The sequence below is a fragment of the Notothenia coriiceps genome, unplaced genomic scaffold (assembly GCF_000735185.1).
Source record: "Notothenia coriiceps isolate Sejong01 unplaced genomic scaffold, NC01 NC01_scaffold00002825, whole genome shotgun sequence".
In the NCBI taxonomy this organism is placed as follows: domain Eukaryota; kingdom Metazoa; phylum Chordata; class Actinopteri; order Perciformes; family Nototheniidae; genus Notothenia; species Notothenia coriiceps.
Genome location: NW_011335526.1, coordinates 90,668 through 112,155, shown reverse-complemented (window position 1 = coordinate 112,155; position 21,488 = coordinate 90,668). Strand labels below are relative to the sequence as shown.

Genomic DNA, 21,488 nt, shown 5'->3' with positions numbered 1-21,488 from the left:
AACATATGGACGTTGGCTTCTTCTTCTTCTGGAAAAAAACATACAGCTGTAATCCTAAACCGGACACTGTTTCTGCATGCTTTTGCAAAAATAATAATTAAAAAATGTATTCAGCATGCACTAGGTAGCAGGGAAGCAGATCAAGTAGCAGGTCTAATTTAACCTGTGTTGACATTGTTCCCCAAGTAATCATTGTTTAACAGCAAAAGTGAACGAAGCATCGATACCCCTCCTCCTCTTCCTCCTCTTCCTCCTCCTCCTCACCGGTGGGAGTGGATCTAGAAACGTCCTTATGAGCTTTTAAATTCAGAGTTTCATTGTTTATTTCCTTCTGACAGTCAGGGCAAGTGAACAGGAGCAAGATGGTGAGTAACCTCTCAATGTTGAGCCAGATAGCTTTTCTTTTATAACTACAAAAAGAGACATTGTTAATAAAAGTATACAATAACTTTGGTTAATTGGTTCATTTAGCCTATTGCACTCTTTCCTAGCTCCTTCAATCAATGTTGTAAACATTTAAACTGTTTATGATTTAATTGTGTGTCTGGCATCTTATCGCTTTGTTACTCTGCTGGAAAAGTGTTTGTTATTGCTATTATTGTGTTTGCTGGTAAATAACATTTGTCACTGGACTTCAGCAGGGTTGTTCATTTGTTATAGCTTTATGATGTGCTTTTGTCATTATAGACGACATACACAGATAAAGGCGAAAAGGTAAGTTTCCTTTTGTGTTTTACCGCAGAACAGAGGCTATTAAGCAAGTGAAATCATTGCACAGATATCAGGATTTTAATGACACTTAACCAACATCAGTTGTGTGTGTGTTTGGTTTCCATCTATGTGTTTGTCCCCCAATGTAAATGTTAGCGGCGCTGTGTGTTTGAATGATTTCACAACAAAATATGTGTTCTTATCTTTAGCATGAGCAGGGCAAGTTCCTCTGCTTTGACCACCTCACGTTCTGGGTTGGAAATGCAAAACAGGTAAGTTAATCAATAACTGCTGCCAAGGGTTTTTTGGGTACATTGTTTTTTTTCTGACCAACTTTTCTCACAGATGGAGGGGTATACTATACATTCAGCAAGGCTATTGGTTCTCCTGAGGGGTGGGGGGGGAGACAGTATGTAAAACCACATATTTAATTTCCCAAAGCACAAACTGAGTCTCGCCTCACTAGTCACCAGGAGATGGTGCTATCAGAGAGTTTAAGATGAACCTGTTGCAAACATGCCCAATTTCAATTCACTGTAACAAGAAGAGATTATCAGTTGAATAAATTCATTTTCTTCAACAGGCTGCATCGTATTACTGTAACAAGCTGGGATTTGAGTCTCTGGCCTACCAGGGTTTGGAGACAGGCTGTCGGGATGTGGTGTCCCATGCAGTCAAACAAGGAAAGGTAAAGAATCTGCATTCCCTGGAAATCAGCAAGAAGAATGGTTTATTGCGTCAACAAAAATAATCTGTTTGTGCAGATGTTTGACTTTTATAGAAATTAGTTCAAATTAAAGGACTGAAATGGTAATAGAAGGTTTTCTTGAGCAGTGAAGATGGTCAATTAATAGCTATTGGACTCAAAAGGTGCATTTGTACTGACTTAGACAAGTTAATGTCTTCACTTTGTTTTTCACAGATCGTTTACGTGTTCTCATCTGCCCTCAACCCTGGAAACAAAGGTACGCACTGGTCATAGACTGAGAAATCAATATGGACATGGATGAAGTAGTTATTGTCTTACATACATGACTATAATATATCACAACTCTTTTCATCTCTAATGTTTCTGGCATTTACAAGAAAAATCTTTTTTGTGGATGATAACATTTCCAAAAATATAAAATTGTTAAATATATATTTGAAATCACTATTGATTTGGCAAAAGTCAATTCAGTCTTGAATTCATACATTGACATCATGATTGAAGACACTTAGCTAGAGATGAATAATAATATTAACAGAATGGTTGAAAACACCATTTTACATTCCCAATTACATAATTTAAATGTTTTTATTCATTTAGTTGGTTTACTATAATAATGTCTATTGCCTGTATCATTCAAAGGATTTATTAAAAAAATTAATTTTCGTAAATGTCTCGTGTTGAAAAAAAACAAATGCCAACAATGGTTGCTTGTGTGTGGCTAAATCAAATATTTTTGTCTCGTCTTTTTCTCAGAGATGGGAGAGCATTTAGTCAAACACGGTGATGGAGTGAAGGATGTTGCATTCACAGTGCAGGACTGTGACTTCCTTGTGCAGGTAACAGGTTTTCTTTCAAACCTGCATTCACAGTTCTATTCTCACACATAATTAACATTACAATCTATCATATTTCCATTTACCATACATCCTCATAAACAGAAAGCCAGAGAGCGAGGTGCAATTATCGTGAAGGAGCCTTACACCCTGGAGGATAAGCATGGTAAAGTCAGACTGGCCGTGCTCCAAACGGTAAGGCACTAAATACAAATTTACATTCAGTAGTTATGACTCTCTATTTAGCACAAATGCCAGATGTATACTCTTGCTTTTGTTTGCTGCAGTATGGTGACACCACACACACGTTTGTGGAGAGAAGCGGATACACCGGGTTGTTCCTGCCAGGCTTCCAACCCTCTCTGTTCAAGGACCCTTCACTGGCTAGACTGTGAGTGCATACGAATGTTTAAAAGATAACAGAGGGCAGACTGACAGCAAAGTGACAGCGTGTTTATTTGCTTTTGCTTCCATTCCTCTATGCAGACCAAGTGGAAAACTGAACTTCATCGATCACGTTGTGGGAAACCAACCGGATAATGAGATGGTCCCAGTGGTGGATTGGTAATGGACTCAACTATTTCTTGTACACAGTTTAAAATATTGGCGGATCACGAGACATTAGGACCCTAGGAGCTAACATGTAGAGGGCCCCTACCTTTATAGGAATAAGAGCCACAGACTAAAAGAGACGTCTTTGGGGATCTCTTTGCAGTGGTTTTGAGTCTCTTTGTGATCATATCGTGTCCCTTTTCCAGTTGTTCTGTCTCCTAGTGGTCGTTTTGGGTCTATGTGGTCATTGTGTCTCTCGTTTTTTGTCTATTTTTGCATCCCTTTTTATTGTTGTGGACTCTTTTTGATGTTTTTGTATCTCTTATTTTGGGATAAATGTGTGTCTATTTATGGTCATTTGCTTCTCAATGGATGCCTTGCTTTTCTTTTTAGAGGTTTTGCGTCTCTTTATTTAGTGTTTTGGTATCTCATTTTTTATGTTTTGTGTCTTTGCATAGTATTTTATGTTTTTTGTCCTCATTGTATGTCCCTTTTGGGTTGTTTGTTTGTCAGTTTGTGGTAGTAATGGGTCTCTTAAAGTGCTTGCAGTAACTTCTAACAGATACTCAGGAGGCCTGTTCAGTAATGTGATAACAATATACCGGCTCTTCAGAGAGGAGGTGTCTTACATAACTCTTTTTGGGAAGGAGTCAGTCATCAGCATGACTTTGCAATTTTTTTTAAGCTGGCCTCCAGTTGTTCTCCACATCTGGATCTTGTTTTGACCCCATTATATAGGCATGCATGGGGCGGGGAAAGGCAGTTCTCAAAAACAGAGTGCTCATTGGTTGATCCTATAACAAGGGGTGTAACACAGACTGGAGGTTTTTAGATGTGAAGAATCATATGGAGCCGCTCATAAATCAAACTCCTGCTTGGCACTGTGAAGCTGCAACCTCATTCAGATCATAAGATGATAGTAGCATCAGCGGTGCACCCTAACATATACTGAAGTAGTTTAGTAGTTTAAAATTTAGAAGTTTAACTTTACTTGACTATTTCTATGTTATGCTACTTCTTCGTCTTCTAGGATCAGACTCACAAGTTACCCAGCAGCTTTTAAAGTCATAATGTAAAAACAAACTCCTCCTTTATCGGTAACAATGAAAAGTGTTGAACCAAACAAGCAGTCAATAATTATAATGAAATACTTTAACATACGTTATTCTGAAATGGGGTGTTTAAGAGTATTTCTACACTTTGGTATCACTATTTACTTAATTAACAGATCTGAGTACTTCCTCCACATAGGGTAACACCTGAGCAACAGTTCAGAAGTGAATGAGATTTGAACCTCTTCATCTCTGATTCTTAATCCATCAGGTATCAAAGAAACCTTCTGTTTCACCGCTTCTGGTCAGTGGATGACAAGCAGCTTCAGACAGAGTTCAGCGCCCTGCGCTCCATTGTTGTGGCGAACTACGAGGAGACTGTGAAGATGCCCATCAACGAGCCTGCCATGGGGAAGAGAAAGTCTCAGATCCAGGCATGTTTGGCTCACTTCAGTAAATATGTGGTCTTAAACTGTTTACTTGCACATGAATGATTCAATAACTTGTATTTCTCCAAATGTTCACTCACAGGAGTATGTGGAGTACTATGGAGGTCCAGGCGTGCAGCATATAGCCATGAACACGTCAGATATCATCACTGCGGTAAGATTAAAGGACACTTTGGCTTTGTGTGTGGATGCATCCCAAAAGAAGCAACAATAACTTTCTGATTAATTTCAATTTGCAGATTCGTAACCTAAAGGAGCGTGGGATGGAGTTTATGTACGTGCCAGACACGTACTACAAACAGCTGAGAGAGAACCTGAAACAATCAAAGGTCAAAGTCTCAGAGGACCTGGATGTCCTGCAGGTCAGAACAAAGTTATATTCAGCCAGTTTGGAGAACTGAATGAACTTTAGGATATAATGTTTGGTCCAGCCCAGGCAATGGTTATATATATTATGTCTGAAAATGATTGAATACCAGGGGTCAAAAAGCCTCATTCAACAATTAGTCCTCCTGACTATCTATAAACAACAGTAATCAGGGTGTGGGCAACAAAGATAGGAAATGGAAGAAGCTTGTTTTGTAAACATTGAAATTGAAACTTTTGCACAAGGGTGACATTTGAAATGTAATTTTGGATGGTGCTGCAAAGTGTCATTGAGCCTTCTCTAATATGTATGGCCATATTTATTTTTCTCATCTTCGTAGACTCAAAGCTGTGTGTCAACTATCCAGCCTTGTCAAAACAAAATGGATAAATGAATTACAATTCACAATGTGATCTTGTGATCTTACTCACATCAGGAGCTGAGGATCTTGGTGGACTTTGACGAAAACGGCTACTTACTTCAGATCTTCACCAAGCCAGTTCAGGATCGGCCCACTGTGTTCTTGGAGGTCATTCAGAGACACAACCACCAGGTGAGGGCGCCACTGGATAAACAACAACTTTACAAGGATGAAGAGAATATAAAGCACATATTTCTAGAATTGTTAGGGAATAGGATAAGGACCACATTTTCAGCCTACTGGTTAAAAATATGTATTTGACTTGTGAGTTAAAAGTCACAGGTATTTATTAAACTAAGTATTTTTTTAAGCCAATTCTGAAGTTTATCTCAGACCTTTTTCACTTGTGGCCCAAATTCTTTGTGCACAATATTTGTGTTAGAAAAAGGATTCATTAAGTTAGTTAATCAATAACTTAAACACATGATTTTCCCACAGGGCTTTGGTGCAGGAAACTTCAAGTCTCTGTTTGAAGCCATCGAAGCGGACCAGAATGCAAGAGGAAATCTGACGATCCTGACACCAAATGGAGTTTCAAAGAACATCTGATCCTAGTTTTATTAAAGTAGACATTTCAGTTTCAACATCTCTTTACTATGAGAGGCCATTTTTTGTTTAGAGTCCTGTACTTTAGTATTAAACTAGTATTGTGCAATAATTAACAAAGCATGTTTTTGGGACTTGCATGTTTTATTATAATTACATAATAACATTTATTTTATATGTGATAAGCATGTTTCAAAAAGTACTTCATTATAATCTCTCCGGATTTTCATGAAAGATCAACTAATTGTAACTTTATCACCATGTAAGGCTTTCTTTTTATCAAATGTTAACAAGGAAATCCATATAAGCTTGACTCAAGCAAAACACAATTAAGCTCTCATAAATGAAAACAAGTAATTTTATAGATTGTTATCATTTTGGCAATAACTTTCAAAGTAATTTCAATGTAACAGAAGAGCTTTGCATAATTGGAGCGGCCATCTTTCCCTTTATGTTGCAAGAGGAAACATTTGCAATGTGTGAAACCGTGGGTTGTGATGTGTTCATAAACTCTAATGTGCAAACAAATGAAGTGTTTTGTAATGTTTTACCAGACAATGAGGAAGTTGTAAGTGCTCCTGTACTCAAGCACAGATTATAAGGTTTAAATAAATCATTATTTACTGAGCAGTACCTCCACACGTCTGCAGAGCATTCATAAGTTCCTGTTTGGCGTTAAGGCAGTCATTGGTAGAATAAATCAGCATGAAAATAATCTTCAGGGTCTGTGTTTGGATTGTGCAGTACTTCAGGCAACTTTGGCTCTTGACATAAATCTGAACACTCCATTAGAGATTAGTTCAAGGTGCCCCGGCAACCATCTGCTCCACACAAGCAAGGGATCTTTGTGTCCTCGATGGGAAACTTGTAGTCGTACGTGATCTCTTCATTGACACCTATTGGCTGCCGGGAGTAAATCACTATCTTCTTCCTGGACTCCACAGAGATGATCTTTGCATAACAGTTAGGCTGCAAGACAAAAAAGGTATTTTGCATTAATGACCTTACTAAACAAATTGTTACCTTAAGTAGCAGGTTTCAACAAGATTACTTTAAGACTTTTTAAAGACACTATTACAATTCTTTTTGAAAATGATTTGCAGTTACCACAACAGAAGAGCACCATATTTAAGATATTTGTATTCCCTGTAATGACAGACCACTAACTTTTAGGCTTTTAAAGGACCAGCAGAAACCCTATGAACCCCTTTAAAGGGGCTCTATTGTGCTCATATTTAGGTTCATATTTCTATTGTGTGCCTCTACTGTGACATGTTTATGCTGTGATGTTCAAAAAGGTCTTTATTTTTCACATACTGTGCTACAGCACCTCTTTTCACCCTCTGTCTGATTGGTTTGCTGGCCGGGTCTGTTGTGATTGGTCAACTGCTTAGAGATGTCCTGTCCCTAAGCCTATCACGTACAATGTCTCGGAGTGCTAGCCAACAGAAGCGCCAGTGTTACATGGTGATGTCACTATTACAGAAGTAAACCAAGGAGTAAAATGGAGGCGTTTCAGGCAGGCGGTGATTGTGTGGGAGAGAAAACTCCCTTCGGAGGTAACCACAAAAACCGAAATAACAAACAACAGGAAAGGGAAAAACAAAAAAAGCATAATAGAGCCTCTTCAATCTTCAACCCCTTGGAGCTCTACTGGCTCGTACTCACATTGCAGCTGTGGTTGATAAACCTGGATAAGTTCCCATATTTAGTGGCATCAATGATGGTGTCCTGATCAACCCGGAACAAGTAGCTGCTGCCAATGCCCTCCTCCTCGTACCTCTGCTCCCTCATGTCAGCTATGATCTAAGAAGAGTGAAAACACATGAGCCTTTTCACGAGTGTTCTTAATCACCGTTACCGTCAGTCCTCACACTCCTGGAAAGTACCCAGAATAACAGGCGGGTCCCAGGGGGCCACTGGGCCGATTCAGGGGAAACAATCAGGGGAAAAGCGGCTCTCTTGAAAGCTCGACAGAGACATTTGTTACCAAGGGAGCATTATGAGCACATGACTAGCTAGTCTCACCTGTCTGATGATCTGGCCCACATACTCGATCACCATCTCATCTGCTGCGATCGGCTCCATCGCAAACAGGCCCCAATCATGAATATGACTCCGGCTGAAACGAATCCTCTTCCTTCGGAACTGATTTATTGAGCATGACAAAATGAGACACGTGCCATTCGTTAACACAGGCCACACATCTGCATTCAGGTCATTCAAACGACTTTGTTCTACCTCAGGTAAAAAAATATCTCAGGCGTAGACTTTTCATTGTTTTGATCAAAATCACATTAAAAAACACATTCACAAATAGTGTATTAAGTGAATTGGTGTGGTAGTAGCCATCTCAACTGTGGAAACATCTTGAAACATCTGCAAATACAATGAAACTATCTATATCAAAGTCCTACAACTGGTCAGGTACGGAAAAGTTGTACATACAATACGTTTCTCACTATTGTGGCACAGCCAGTACAAGATACTTTGTTTACTTTATATATATATAAATATTTATATATACATTTTATTTATTCACATGTCAATATAAGCATATGGGGAAATGCTGTTGTACTTACAAAGTTACATACACAAACAGTGCCTGATGAGATTTAATCAAATGTATATTCAACAGACCTCGGTTGTGACACTGATGAAAGACTATTCAATAGTTTTCTTTGCATTTAGACCAAAAGTATGCTAATACTTACTACAGGTATATTTTTATAAAATGATTTTGGCATCAAGGTTTTCCGAAGTGATTTTGTCTGAACCTTTAATGTACTTACCTTCAGCTGGTTGAACTTGACTAGGTCACTGTCACAGCTGAAAGAGGAGAGCAGGCGACGCTGTTCAGACCTGAAGTCAGATCCGGCTCGCAGTGAGGTCTGTTGCTGGGCCGGGATGCTCGTTCCCTGAAACACATGTTGGCATTAAGCATTGACTCTAATAAACTGGGCAATGAGATCATCCCAGTTTCCTCTGGTTGATACCTGAGTGCTTGTAGATGGAAGCTCAGGGTTCAGCTTTGTGTGGTTGAGGTATTTCATTTTGTCTTTCTTGCTGATTTTGTAGAATCCTTCAGAGCGAGCAGAGCCGGTCCTGTGATTGGGCCACCAGGATCTGTGCTCGTCCCTCTGCTCTGCGACGACTTTAGTCAGTGAGCGGTGGTTAAGGAGGTCAATCAGAGAATAAAATGCACTATATTGTGTATTAGGCAAATAAAGTTATCTTAATATATTATTAGTTTGTAAATGAATGTTTCAATAGGAAACCTGGCAAGGGATTTGCAACAGTCCTTTACACCCGAGTAGTTTGAAGCTTCATTCACAAAGTTACATTTCATATTCAAAATCAACATTTGAATGCTGCTGAGCCTTGTTTTTTTTATTCAAATATATACATACTATTATGGAATTCATTTGTGTATGCTACAGTTTCACATTGGAGATAATCACACCAATTCATACAATATAAGTTACTTAGTTCAGCGACTGTAAACAAGAGTTACAATTAGTAGACTAATTAATTAAGTGTGTGTAGTGTTATTAAGTGTTCATCTTTTGGTTCTAGACTGGAAACTTAAGAAACTGGGAGACATTTTTCTTACATCTTATAAACCCAGTGATAATAATAATTGATTAACTGATAATAAAACATATTGTCGATGCAATCCTAAAGTAACTCAATTGGATGTTATTCAATTCCAACATTAAAGTTGGTTAAAAAGGATATAAGTGTGAGGTATCCACAGAGTGTCACTGATCCACCCGAACCCATTATCCCTCGCCTGCAGCCTGTCGTATGTCCGCTGCAGCAGCCTGGTGTCTTCTTCATCCAGACCCTCCTTCCAAACACTATGAAGTATCCTCCTCTCCTCAGAGAGAGAGCGCCACCTGTCAGAAGCGATGTTAGAGTGGAGAGAACCAGTGTTTCTTTTAAGAAGTCTTCTCCGATGAAGAATTCTCCACCTCCTCTTTCGCTTCCTCCACTCCTTTCTCTTTAATAAGGATTTGTCCTTCTCTCTACTACTATTCTCCTCATCCCGGAGCCCAGGCATATTCTCCAGGCCCTGCAAAGGCCTCATTCTCACACCTGAACTGACCCACATGCTTTTCCCTTGAGCGGAGTCAGAAGAAGACTCAGAGGAGCTGCATGGTGAGGACACTGAGATGGGGGAGCCTCCGAGAGAATCGTAAAACATTGGCTGTAAGGTCGTCACCATTTTTCTCTTGTGGACTATGGATCTCCGGGGTAGGATGATGTCCCTCCCAGGGGTCTTTGGGGCTGTGATATACGGATTGCTAGAAAGGGGGCTGCTAAGATGGGGGAACATCACTGTGTTACCTTCTGACGAGGTGGTCTCTCTGCCTGGTGTAGCTGGAGCTCTCGCAGAGCTGTACTGAGTCCATGCTCGTCTATCCTCGCGACCAGGCGTTTTGGGCATATCCTGGTATAAAGGGTACAAAGCAAGTGGAGAAAAAACGACCTCGGTGGCTGTTGGAGAAAGCACTTCATTGGTAGATTCCTCACTTTCCAGTTCGGCCACTATGCCCTTGCCTGGTGTTTGGGGTCGTTCTTCCTCCACAGCGGGGGATGTGGGTTTGCTCCTCATCAGAAGGTCAGGGTCGCTGTCCACCAGGCAGCCAGTGGGAGTCAGAGGCCTCAGGTTTTCTCTGTTCCCCCGTGACATCCACTGAGGGCTCTCCATCTCTACGTCAAGATGTTGGCCCACTGCTACACAAGTATAACAATAAAATATTAGAAAAACATATTTTCACCAACATTTCTTTGGAACAAATTTCTAAAAAGGGCCCAGTGGGAAAAGGCACAAGACGTACAGGGGACCATTTGCTGAAGCGCAGGGTCCCTTGGACGCTTTGTTTAAAAGTCACATTTCTTGTTGGGAAGTCCACCAAACCACAGAGACACACAGAAGGACCTCAAAAAGAAGCAAAACAACCAAAGACACTATGAAGAGAAAATCACCAGGAAGAGAAACACTTTACCAAAAGGTGAAGCAGAAAGAAAGGGGTGCAAAATGACCACAGAGAGAAAAACAACACTCAAACTGTTCAACCTGGGAGTCCTAAAAGTGAGAGGGGCTGTAGATGGTCCGGGGGTTCGCTGGTTTGGAGCTCCATCATGTCCTCCAGACAGGACGGGAACTGGTTCTGCTCTCTTTTCTCCCAGTGATATGGATCTGGCCATTCCTGCAGCTCCAGCTCCAGCTTGGCACCAGGGGTCAGCGGGGCCGAGGGGCTGGCGGGGGGCTCAAGCTCCATCGACTCTTCATCTGACGATATGAAGATACACTCAACTCTTCTGTCGCCCTCCTCCTCCATGCCTTCATCTTCACGGCTGAGTTCAGAGTAGGACGAGTCCTCGAAGCTCTCAGAGGAGAAGGAGTCCGAGGAGTCGAAGTCTGACGAGAACTCACTGTCCTCTGAGGAGCTGCTCTCTGAGAAACTCTCTATAGTTGGACAAAAAGAACAACACATTTTTAAACATGTCATTATTCATGAGATGTTCAATGTTACAACTGTATGATATTTAACGTACCGCCATCCAAGCTCGCCACTGCTTCACTAGCTTGGAAGATGACTGCATCTTCATCTTCTGTGTGTTTCTGTGCGGACTCCTTCTCTTCCTCAGGATGATTGCTGTCCTCATCATCATCATCATCATCATCATCTCTGTCACACTACAGAAGAGCACAAGTTCAATTATCCATTCTTTCACACTTTAAAGTTGACAGCACGTGTATAACTTTGATAGATTCTAGTTGTAAGGGGAGTATGAACAACCTCTCAATTTGTTGTGACCCCTGACTGCATATTTCCAGCTGTTTATCGAAATTCATGTAAGATATTTATTTCAAGTTAGGATTCAATCAACTTGATAGCAAATAAAAACTAACAGCTGGCTTTGAGGTCTTGGCTTTTCTTTTTGCAATCTCACTATAATTTTCGGAGCAAAATGTATATTTACCAGGATTTGAGGATCATCATGAACTGGAACAACCGCCTCCAATTTATCTGATGTTGTTTCCTCATCTTGAAGTGTGTTATCTTCGTCTTTCCCTTCTTCATCATCATCATCATCATCGTCACTTTCAAGCTCATGTGGTCTTGAATGTCTGCGTTTGGCTCTCTCAGATGCCAAACTCCCTTTGTCCTCCCCCTGTTTCACATCTACATGCAAAGAGAGCAACGGACAGAATTAAGCTACAGTCTATATAAATGAGTTCATAAATTGTAAATGAGGGGTAATCGCATTAAAAGCACTCACCAGAGCTTTCATGAGTAGAACACAACACATTTTCTATCTCTTCTGACGTAACAGTATCATCTGCTCTTTTCCTTTTTACCTGCATGATGAAATGTATTTTATTTATCAAGACATGCACGCTCAGAGGTCAAACGCTGGCATATTTCACATCATATAAAGCACAATAGCATACCTTGAATGAAGGCAGTGGAGGTTTTTTGCCCTGGCCACTGATGTGACAGAGGGGATTTATAAGTTTGCTCCTTTCTTCAATACTTGTTGCTCCACTTTTCAAAGGAGAAACGTGTATCTTATGAAAGAAAAGCAATAACAATGAACATACTGTCTCTAAAAGGACACATTTATGTATTTATTCATGCTGTTTCATCAACCAATGTATGAGACGACAGATGAAAGATAAAGAACTCACCTTTACTTTCTTCTCTTGACATACCCACCAGTCCTCAAATGCCTTGAAAGCGACCCCTTCAATCATTCGGCGTGTAATATCCTTCCTAATAATCGACTTCAGTTCATCCATGATGACTTCTAAAACCTTTTCCACCGTGGCCTTATGAGGGTTTTCCCGCACAAGCAGGAAGTCTGGTGGTGGCACAAAGGGGTTAAACCTGGGGAAAGGTGGTAGAGGCCATGGAGGTCGAGGGAAATGCAAAGGAGCGGTTGGAGGATTCCCCTTATCTAAAGTGCCTGGAGGATGAACAGGTAAGGGGTACCTGTGCACAGGAGGTGGGGGTCCAAGGAAGGTTGGTGGTGGAGGAATAGAAGATGGAGGCGGAAAACCGGGAGGAGGAATAGAGATGCCGGGGTGATGGCCCCGAGGTGGGATCCAACCCGGAGGTGGGATGGGGATGGTGCCATTAGGCAGGCGAGGTGGGATAGATGGGATAGACGGGGGAAAGGGAGGAAGGGGGAAAGCGAAACGGGTGGCTGGTGGATGGGGGCACCCTGATTTAAAAGCAGGAGGAGCTTTGGAGGAGGGGGGTTGAGTGTTGCTATTGAGAGAAAAGGATGGAGGCTGAGGGAGAGGGATCTGTCTGGCTGGTGTTGAAGCTCTGAACGCTCTTTTATTCGAGTAATCCTTATTCGAGTAATCCTTATTCGAACGACGCTCCTAAGACACAAAATAATCAGTTTAAGTCGTTTTCAGGACTCTAAAATAAAACGTAGATAGCAACAACGCTAACTACTACCACTTTTGATAGTAAAATGCGTAGTTTAAACAAAACAGGAATTATCATTATCATTTAAATGATCATGAACTTATCTTTTAGGAAATTATTTTCCATTATGACCTTGGTTAAGAATGCTTGAGGAGTAATTACCTTTGAACGTGAGAATAACTGCAACCTTTCTGCCTCTTTTTCGTGGTTTACGTGAGCCCTCCTTTCAAAACGTGTGAAATCAGATGGAGGCTGAGAGTCTCTTGTTAGAAACAGAACAGCTTGAGTGGTTTCATCTGGCTCATCTTCAATGAGGTCATTGAAGGAGCGCTGATCTATCGTTGTGAAGTCACATGAAGTTGGAGTGCGAACAGGTGAGTCATCTGAGAAAGGGGAGGCGTTAGGGGAGCAAGGTGAGGTCGGGCTGTCCTGAGAGTGAACATCAGCCTCCAAAGAGTTTCTATAGAAGTAGGACGGGTCAGTACTCTGGCTGTTTATCAGCAAACTCTCAATACGAGAGTCCAAACTCTCCACCTCAGGCCTGGGGCTTGAAGAAGAGTTACCAGCAGTTTGGGGTAGTTCTGTAATGCGTGCATGGTCATTAGATGGAAAGGAAGCTGCTGTCTGATATTCAGATGTGAAATTAATGCTCAGGATACTTAAAGAGCTGGAGCTTCTATCAAAATCCTTAGAGGTAGCAGTGACCACAGCTCTGGACTCCTGACTGGGAGACTTAAAGTTAAAGGAAGCATTACTGTGATTGGGGGATTGTGCATTGTGCCCCCACAGTGCTAACTCTTGGCTGCTAGATTGTTTTGTGGTAGAATAAGATTCTGCTAGCTGGGGTTGGCATTGCCTCAAAATGAAGTTCACATCTGAGACTTCGCCGGATCCTCTGCAATACCTCTCAGTTTTACGACGCCAGAGCTCTCGTCTTAAAAGTTTGTGATCACTCAAGGTGGAGGGCTCCCCCTGGAGGACTGGAGTCGCCTGAAGACTGGAGTAGCAGGAGTCCTGGGACAGAGGAGTGGCAGACAGGCACTGGGAATGTGGTGTTAGCCTGAAGCTGCAAGGTGTATCCTGCCAAATACTGGAGTAGGCTGTGTCCAGAGAGAGGGGGGTGGCGATGCTGGTGGGACTGGAGATGCTCAGATGTGTCTGTGTGGCTGCGCTGCTCTGTAAGAGATAACAAGATAACACATGAGTTATATTGTCCATAAAAACGTATTAGTTCTACAGCTAGTTTATAAATATTGAATGTATTCGATATTCATAAACCAGAACAAAAATGAAAGCAGACCAAAACATTGACAAATCATATTCATTTCATATATATAAATCCTTTAAAAATAAATGTTCACAAAAAGAACATGGAATTATTTTTGATGTATATTAATTAGTATTAATTTAAAGTTTTTTTGATAGGACATGATTTGTCCCAATTCTCAAGAATGGGTGATATACGATTACTTCACGATTATAAATGGGTCTGTTGTGTGAGTTGTAGAAAATCAAAAATGGGTTTCATTTTTTTATTTACTGTCCTGTCTATGAAAACATGCACCTCTTAGTTAAATGACCTCAATTGATGTTGATTTTCTTTGGATGGATGACTGAAAGACCTGAGGTGTGCTTGAGGAAACAGAGCAGAGTTTACCTGCCAAGTTTGGGTGTAGAAAGCAAAAGTATAAAGTTTAAAACTAATCTGAAAAATAACCTGTGATTTTGAAAGTGAATTAAAGGTTTGACCACTGGAACTGTATCTTTGGTATCTTGTAAACCTTTGAGGGTTAAGTGCTTTGTGTGTATAGCAGGAAAATAAATAAATCAATCAATCAATCATAAGCAGCTTAAACAGTTTACCAGCAAACCCTCGACTAAGCTTTGAATAGCTTGCTCATTGCTGCCCACTGGCAGCGTCCAAGGAGTATAAAGGCCCCGTAAGAGGAGCTGGAGATATCGCGTCCTGTTTTCACCTGAGGAAGGTTGCATATTGTAATTAGTCAACAAACTCAAAGAGATTAAAATGTTTAATTACAATTCATACAAATATGAGGTAGTTCTAAAGTCAGTCTTACCTTTAGGATCAATTTCCACATGAATAACATTTCCCATCACTGAGGTCTGATGGAGGTGCTGGACAGCTTCTTTTGCAGCCCTCACTGTGTCGAAGACGACCTTTGCAATCCCCAAATGCTTCTTGTTCTTAGGATTGTAAAATATTTTGACTTCTTCGATGTCCCCATATTTATTGCACATATTAGCCAAGAACGCCTCCCTCACATTGTCATTCAGCCTGGAAAATGTCACTTCTTTGGGAGGAACGGGGCCAACATACCATTCATCAACCTGAAAGGACATAGGTAAACAAGAGCTCCCATTATTGCCATGTTTACTATTATTATAATAACTATGATGCTCATAATGAAGATTACCTTAAATTTAGAAATCAAAAGGTCAGTCTTGTTGCATTTGCTCCACAGGCGGCAGACACGGGGATCTCTGACTGTCTCTACAGGAAACAGACCTAAATCCTCCACCTGTTGAAGTAAACAACATCCATCAATATAATGTGGGGGGAGAAGTATTACGTTATTTTCATTCAATGAAAGTAGCAGTTGCACACAGAAAAGGACTCTGATACAAGTTAAAGCATTAATAACATCACTTAAATACAAAATAATCTTCAAGTTTAAAAGTGTAGTACTACTGTATCAACACACTGAGATTGGCTCTGGCTGTGTTAATTACTCATAAATTATACTATTAGATTATTGATAGGAATGCAAGCAGCATTCAAACATTGTAGCTTACTAAGGTAGTCTTGAGCTAATACTCTTTTGCTTTATTTAGAGGTTGCTTCATTTGAATAGTTTAACAATTGAATAGTATTTTACAAGAATATTTGTATTAATTTTTCTTAATGTAATCCTAATGTGCAAAGTAACAGAAACAGTAGAATCCAAATGTTAAAATGGAGTAATAAGCACAATAGAGCAATATTTACTTCTAGGTTGAAGTAGAAGTATAAAGCAGCAGAGAATTAAAAATATTAATATCGTAAATGTAAGTACGCTATATAAATTCACTTTAACCCACTTATCTATTTACATGTAGACTCCTGCATTTACTTGGTCACTTACATTCTCTGCATTATTTAGCTTGTTGTATTTATTTTTTTATTTTTCTGAGATACATATAGTTTACTTCATCTGCATTACTTGCACATTGGTCTGCAACATAATATGCAGTTTTTTATTCTAATCTATACCACTCTGTTTTTCTTGCACTATTTTTATTTAAAGAAAATCTACTGTAGCTACGTGCATATGACAATAAAGCCTTTGAATCTTGAATCTTTGATAATAGAAACAAAGGCAATGCTTGTTTTGATCAATATAGGAAACAGGCGGCCATGTGTAATAGACAACACAAATATATGTATAAATGCTCACGGGTATGTTAAATTGCTGTCCATCGTAACGATACACTTTGTACAGTCCTTTCGTCAATGCAGGGTCAATAATCAACTTGCAGCTTCTCCAGAACTGAGGCGGTGTCTCTCTCTCAGAAGTTTGTTTTTCGCTTTCCATTACATTCGTCAAAACCTGGAAATAAAAGATTATAAACACCGTATCATTTAGCATGATTAACAGAGCTGTTTACATCAGTCCGCCGCTGGAGCTTAACACGCCCCAACAGGTGATGGAGAGCATCACCTGTAACGTTATCCTTCTCAAACAGATTGTGAAATGAAACGTGATCAAATACTCAAAGTTAAGTCGACCAATAATATGCTTTATCTCGCTTACCTGTAACTACAAAGGTTATATCCTTTGGTGGAGCAACATTGTGGAAAAGCTGTTGGGATCTTCGGTTGTTTTTACAGTTCGTCGCCCAGGTGGATAGAAGATCAATCCGCCAGGAGACAGAGACGGAATATAGATCCATCGGTGAGGCGGAAGGATTTAGATGGGTTGAAGGTGTGAACAGGTGTGAGGTGTGTTTCTATAAACCTTAATAATACATGTTTATAATTATAATATTAATAAGTTATGAATACAGCCTATGACTTACTAACAATCAAACACAAATCGAATAATATGACAAAATATAAAAAGTTAATGTAAAATATAAATGTTAATCAGATGTAAATCAGGGGACTCTGAATAGAGCATGATAAATGGATCATTCATTTAAAGTTTAAAGAAAGTATTGAGTATTACACATTGTCAGTGTAATGGCATTAATAATCCAGTTATAAAACATAATTACAGAGATGTTTTTTGTGAAAATGTATAACTGATCCCACAATAATAAGAAAGAGCATAAATAAATAAAAAGTGTCTACAAGCATTCTTATGTATTATTCATTGTATTCTTATCTTGTTTGTATTGCTTGATTGTGCTTTTCCTCAAGTATGCAAAGCTTCTTTGGTAATGATGACTAGGGCTATATAAATCTGATGTATTCTTTTTGACTTTTTTTTTTTAATAGTGACTATTAATGTGTAATCATTGGATATAACAAATATTTTTTTCACAATATTTCTTTTGGGAGTAAACTCTATTGTAACAGGGAGAAGAGAACAGAAGAAGGAAAATCGGGTTGGAAAATCGATTCTGTGCTATATTTAGCACAGGCGAATGCAGGGAAGATGTGGACTACTTGTTCAAAGAAACAACAAAACGTGCACCAATAGAGAAAGGATTGTCGGAAAAAGTCAGCAAGCGTAGGAGTTTGTGTGCTTTGTTATAATGCAGTCATGCTTTGACTGAGTGACAGCTATCTCAAACTGTAAGTGCAGACTTCCTGTGTGGTTTTCCTTTTAGTTTTTCATAGACCAAAATGCCATTTATGCAATACATGTCTATAGTTTTCCTTATTTGTTTTATCCAGGCATTACTGTAAATGTAAAAAACTGTATTAAAAAAATTCAAACAAAACTCAAATTATCACAGATGTGTTTTATTCCCGAACCGGCAACAAAAACAAAGTCCTGCTGACTCAAGTTTAAAACACCAGATATATGCAAAACTTACAATACAGTATTTGCTGAAAGAAAAATCCCTTTAAAGCATCAACTCAAACAGTGGAACCTCTCGACTGTATATACATTAATATGGATTAAATAAATCAACCAGCAGAAGAAAAGGCCTAGACTTGCATTGCTCTGTGGTAATTCCTTTCAGAAGTGTCCAGAGAGTGAGAGGTGGATCAAACCTTCTTTATATATTTATTTGTGTGAAATAAACATCAACAGTGATCTTTAGAAAGGTAACAACCATTTTTCTAAACGTGTGTGTCAGTGATTGACCCCTTTTGGATTCTAGCTCTCTGCTTTGTGTCACCAAGATATTATTATCAGGTGGAAACAATTTCAATGCAAATATTGGAGCGCTAGTGATCGACAGAAACACAACCATGACTCAGCACAAACCACCTTTAGATACATGGGATAACAATGACCAGAGTTACCGTGGTGTAATATCAGTATTTTACAGTTGAGCAATAGTATTATGAACAAAATCAATTGTCGTCCAGCAGCTACAAATATTTGCATATTTCTTCATTTAAGCACTTACTGTGTTTTCGTACCAGTGTTACAGTAGATATAATAAAGAAAGTATAGAAAATGGTCAAACCCATGTAAAACTATTCAACAATGTGCCACAGGTCAAAGGCCCCACACGCTAATTCAGACAATCTGTAACCTAAACAACGTGTGCACACACTCAAGTTTGTAAACTATTCAAAGTAAAAAACATACAAACTCTAAAACAACAGTTCCAATATGTGCATGCTTTGTAACAATACATTCAACAATACTTCTAAAGCTAGTTACCATTTATGGATAACAGCATGTTCGCAAAAGCAGCAGGAAATCAAGAAAACTCATCATATTTTGTACCCTACATTTATTCTGCTATTTATTGTGCTACAGAAATATGTGTACTGCAATAACACCCTTTATTCAGAAGTGGAATTTTGGCTCAGATTACACACAAATACTGTTGGGTTGATTTATACTGTAACTATTTGTTTTGTAAAAGATCTTAACTGCTTTTTGCTCAAATCTTAAGACTCCAATGCAAACTGATTTTCGAAGCTAGTTTAGCAAATTGTAACATGTACATTGTTCAAGACTAAAACATGTAGTAAAGTTCCTACACGATTCTTATGCATGTATTGTATTATATGATTATACTTACTCATTAAACAACCAATTAGTCCAATGAGTATGAATGTTTGCATATAAAAAAACGTTTTAAAACATGCAAGTTGTTCTATAATTTCGGATTTAAAGCATGTATACAGTGATTCAAATCAAACTGATATTTCAGTCAGATAACTCAAACCTTGATTTTGAACGTCTGCATTGAAAATAAAGGTCTGGTAATGCTCTCTACAAAGCCTCATTTAAAGCCAGACAAATGTGAGAACATGTGAAATCAATGCAACCCACCATGGGACAATATAAAGGCCACAGGTGCATGCAGCAGTGGTGGTGAGTCACTAGTGTGTCTGCCCGCAGCAGCACAGATTAAACCGTGGCAGCTCAAATAGACCATTAAAAGGAGCAGGACTATCATTTTATACCAGGCTTCAACAAAGGCTTTTGTTTCACATGAATATTGAAAGAAAAGCGGCAAGGTTCAAGAGGTTTGATCCATCCCCTGCTGTCAACATGTCTTTGGGCAAGATACATCACCCTGAAATGCTCCTGTAGGCATGTCTACAGTACTGAAGTGTTTGGATGTTGCTTTGGACAAAAGCGTCAACTAAACGTTAGGAAATATAAAAACAAGGAAGTACACCTTTAATTTGTGCACAGTTATACCTAACAAATAAAGCTTTTATAAGAGAATTTCACAATAAAGGCATTGTTGAATGTCTGCTGCTGTAGCGTGCTTACTGGCTTTGATCAAGGATAGTGGATAGTGGCCTTCAGGTCGTCGTTCTCACCCCGATGGTCCAGCTGGCTCTGGAGCTGGATGACCTGCTCCAGCTCTTTGATCTGCCGGTCCGTTTTGTGACTGACCAGAGTGCGGTAAAAGTGGACGGCGAACATGATAAAAACGAGTCCAAACGGCACCATGATGCAGGTGGAAGCGATGGCTGCAGCCTGCCCTGAACTTATAGTGCTGTTCTTCTCGTCGAGGCTTCTGAGGGGTAAGAACTTCACCCAGCACAAGAGCATCACCTCTGTGAGGAAGAGGAGGGTGCCGATGACTGTGGAGAAAGCCCAGGCCAACTCTATGTGGCGATGCATGCGCTCGTGGGGAGACTCGTGGACGGAGTTGAGGTTGTGAACATTGCTGACAGCCTCGAGATTCGGGAGGATGCAAGTGCTGACCATGAGGGCGAAGAGGTGGACTGCAACCAGGACTGTGGTGCAGGCACTGAAGGCTATCAGCAGCCCGGGGGGGTACTTAAATTCCGGCTCCAGCTGTACCTCCACCATGGCAACCTTGGAAAATCATACAAGAACAATTTATCTTCTCCAATTGATATCTTCATCAGTGAGTAACACAATAGACATGGCTATCAGTTATATTGCTCTACATGTTTTACTTAAAAAGTCTAACATAGACAACTCTAACCACTGCTTTCTCTTCCCACACAGCAAACACAGACAGCTGCGTATGTGGATAGAATATAATGTAAAATACAAGTATTTTTAGATGTTGTTCTTGTTCGGAATTGGACCTATTAGTAGTGTGTGGACAAAAGAGTAAACGCAGACTTTACAATAAAGAGATGTACGGGCCCCTGAATGTCATAAGAGCAGGACAACTAAGTAACTGTAACTGCATTGCTTAAATACAGATTTGTAAATCAATCATACCATTATACGAGCCACATATAAGCTGAAGAGGAGCATGGGTTATAGTTGTATGCAGTATTGGTGTAGCTTGAGACAAATTTACATTTTGCCAAAGAAAATACGATTTAACATTAACAAAAACAAATTAACAAGTGTCGAAACACTTTAACATTTCCCGAAACACTTTAACATTTGCCGAAACAAAATAGAGAATCATACCGGAAAGGGAATGCCCATCATACCAGAAGCGACGTGCCAGTGATTGACACAAACTTAAGTTTGTTTTGGCTGATAGACCGCCGGTACCTATGGACCTTTATGGTCGTTAAACATGTTTTGTCCGTACGGTTTTGCTCATCGCGATATACTTTCTCGTGCGCAAGAGATACGTTCTCGTGCACACAAGAAAGTTACAGGTTCGCCAAGTAGGAAGTGGAGCTGTGCCTTTTACACACCGCCTTCGCTGTGTTTGACCTTCATTAGACAGATAAAGAACGACTACAGGCTGCTTCCACACACACACACACACACACACACACACACACACACACACACACACACA

The 21,488-nt window shown here is 39.8% G+C and overlaps 3 protein-coding genes across 3 annotated transcripts in view; 1 reads left to right on the top strand and 2 right to left on the bottom strand.

The window, feature by feature from the left end:
* The first annotated feature begins 290 nt into the window (after positions 1-290).
* LOC104940904 (4-hydroxyphenylpyruvate dioxygenase-like) lies at positions 291-6,190 on the top strand. Its single transcript, XM_010765917.1, has 14 exons — positions 291-365; positions 688-714; positions 921-983; positions 1,295-1,399; positions 1,634-1,676; positions 2,177-2,259; positions 2,362-2,451; positions 2,544-2,647; positions 2,743-2,820; positions 4,132-4,294; positions 4,392-4,463; positions 4,549-4,671; positions 5,113-5,229; positions 5,536-6,190. The coding sequence occupies exons 1-14, from the start codon at positions 363-365 to the stop codon at positions 5,644-5,646; spliced, it is 1,182 nt and encodes a 393-aa protein (XP_010764219.1). The 5' UTR covers positions 291-362; the 3' UTR covers positions 5,647-6,190.
* Positions 6,191-6,325: 135 nt separating this feature from the next.
* Positions 6,326-16,636, bottom strand: LOC104940909 (histone-lysine N-methyltransferase SETD1B-like; the record flags this gene model as incomplete). The annotated part of the gene is made up of 17 exons (XM_010765923.1): positions 6,326-6,612; positions 7,312-7,449; positions 7,672-7,791; positions 8,436-8,561; positions 8,640-8,806; positions 9,382-10,383; positions 10,727-11,119; positions 11,209-11,350; positions 11,638-11,840; positions 11,938-12,016; positions 12,110-12,226; positions 12,347-13,048; positions 13,311-14,273; positions 14,961-15,073; positions 15,176-15,446; positions 15,533-15,631; positions 16,553-16,636. Coding segments are annotated over 17 exons (4,893 nt in total), but the record flags the coding sequence as incomplete, so codon positions are not given.
* A 1,409-nt stretch (positions 16,637-18,045) lies between these two features.
* Positions 18,046-21,488, bottom strand: part of LOC104940903 (calcium release-activated calcium channel protein 1-like) — an 8,446-nt gene continuing 5,003 nt past the window's right edge. The window contains exon 2 of the mRNA XM_010765916.1: positions 18,046-20,569. Coding sequence (XP_010764218.1) covers positions 20,024-20,569 — 546 coding nt within the window. The 3' untranslated portion in view covers positions 18,046-20,023. The remainder of the gene's footprint in view (positions 20,570-21,488) is intronic.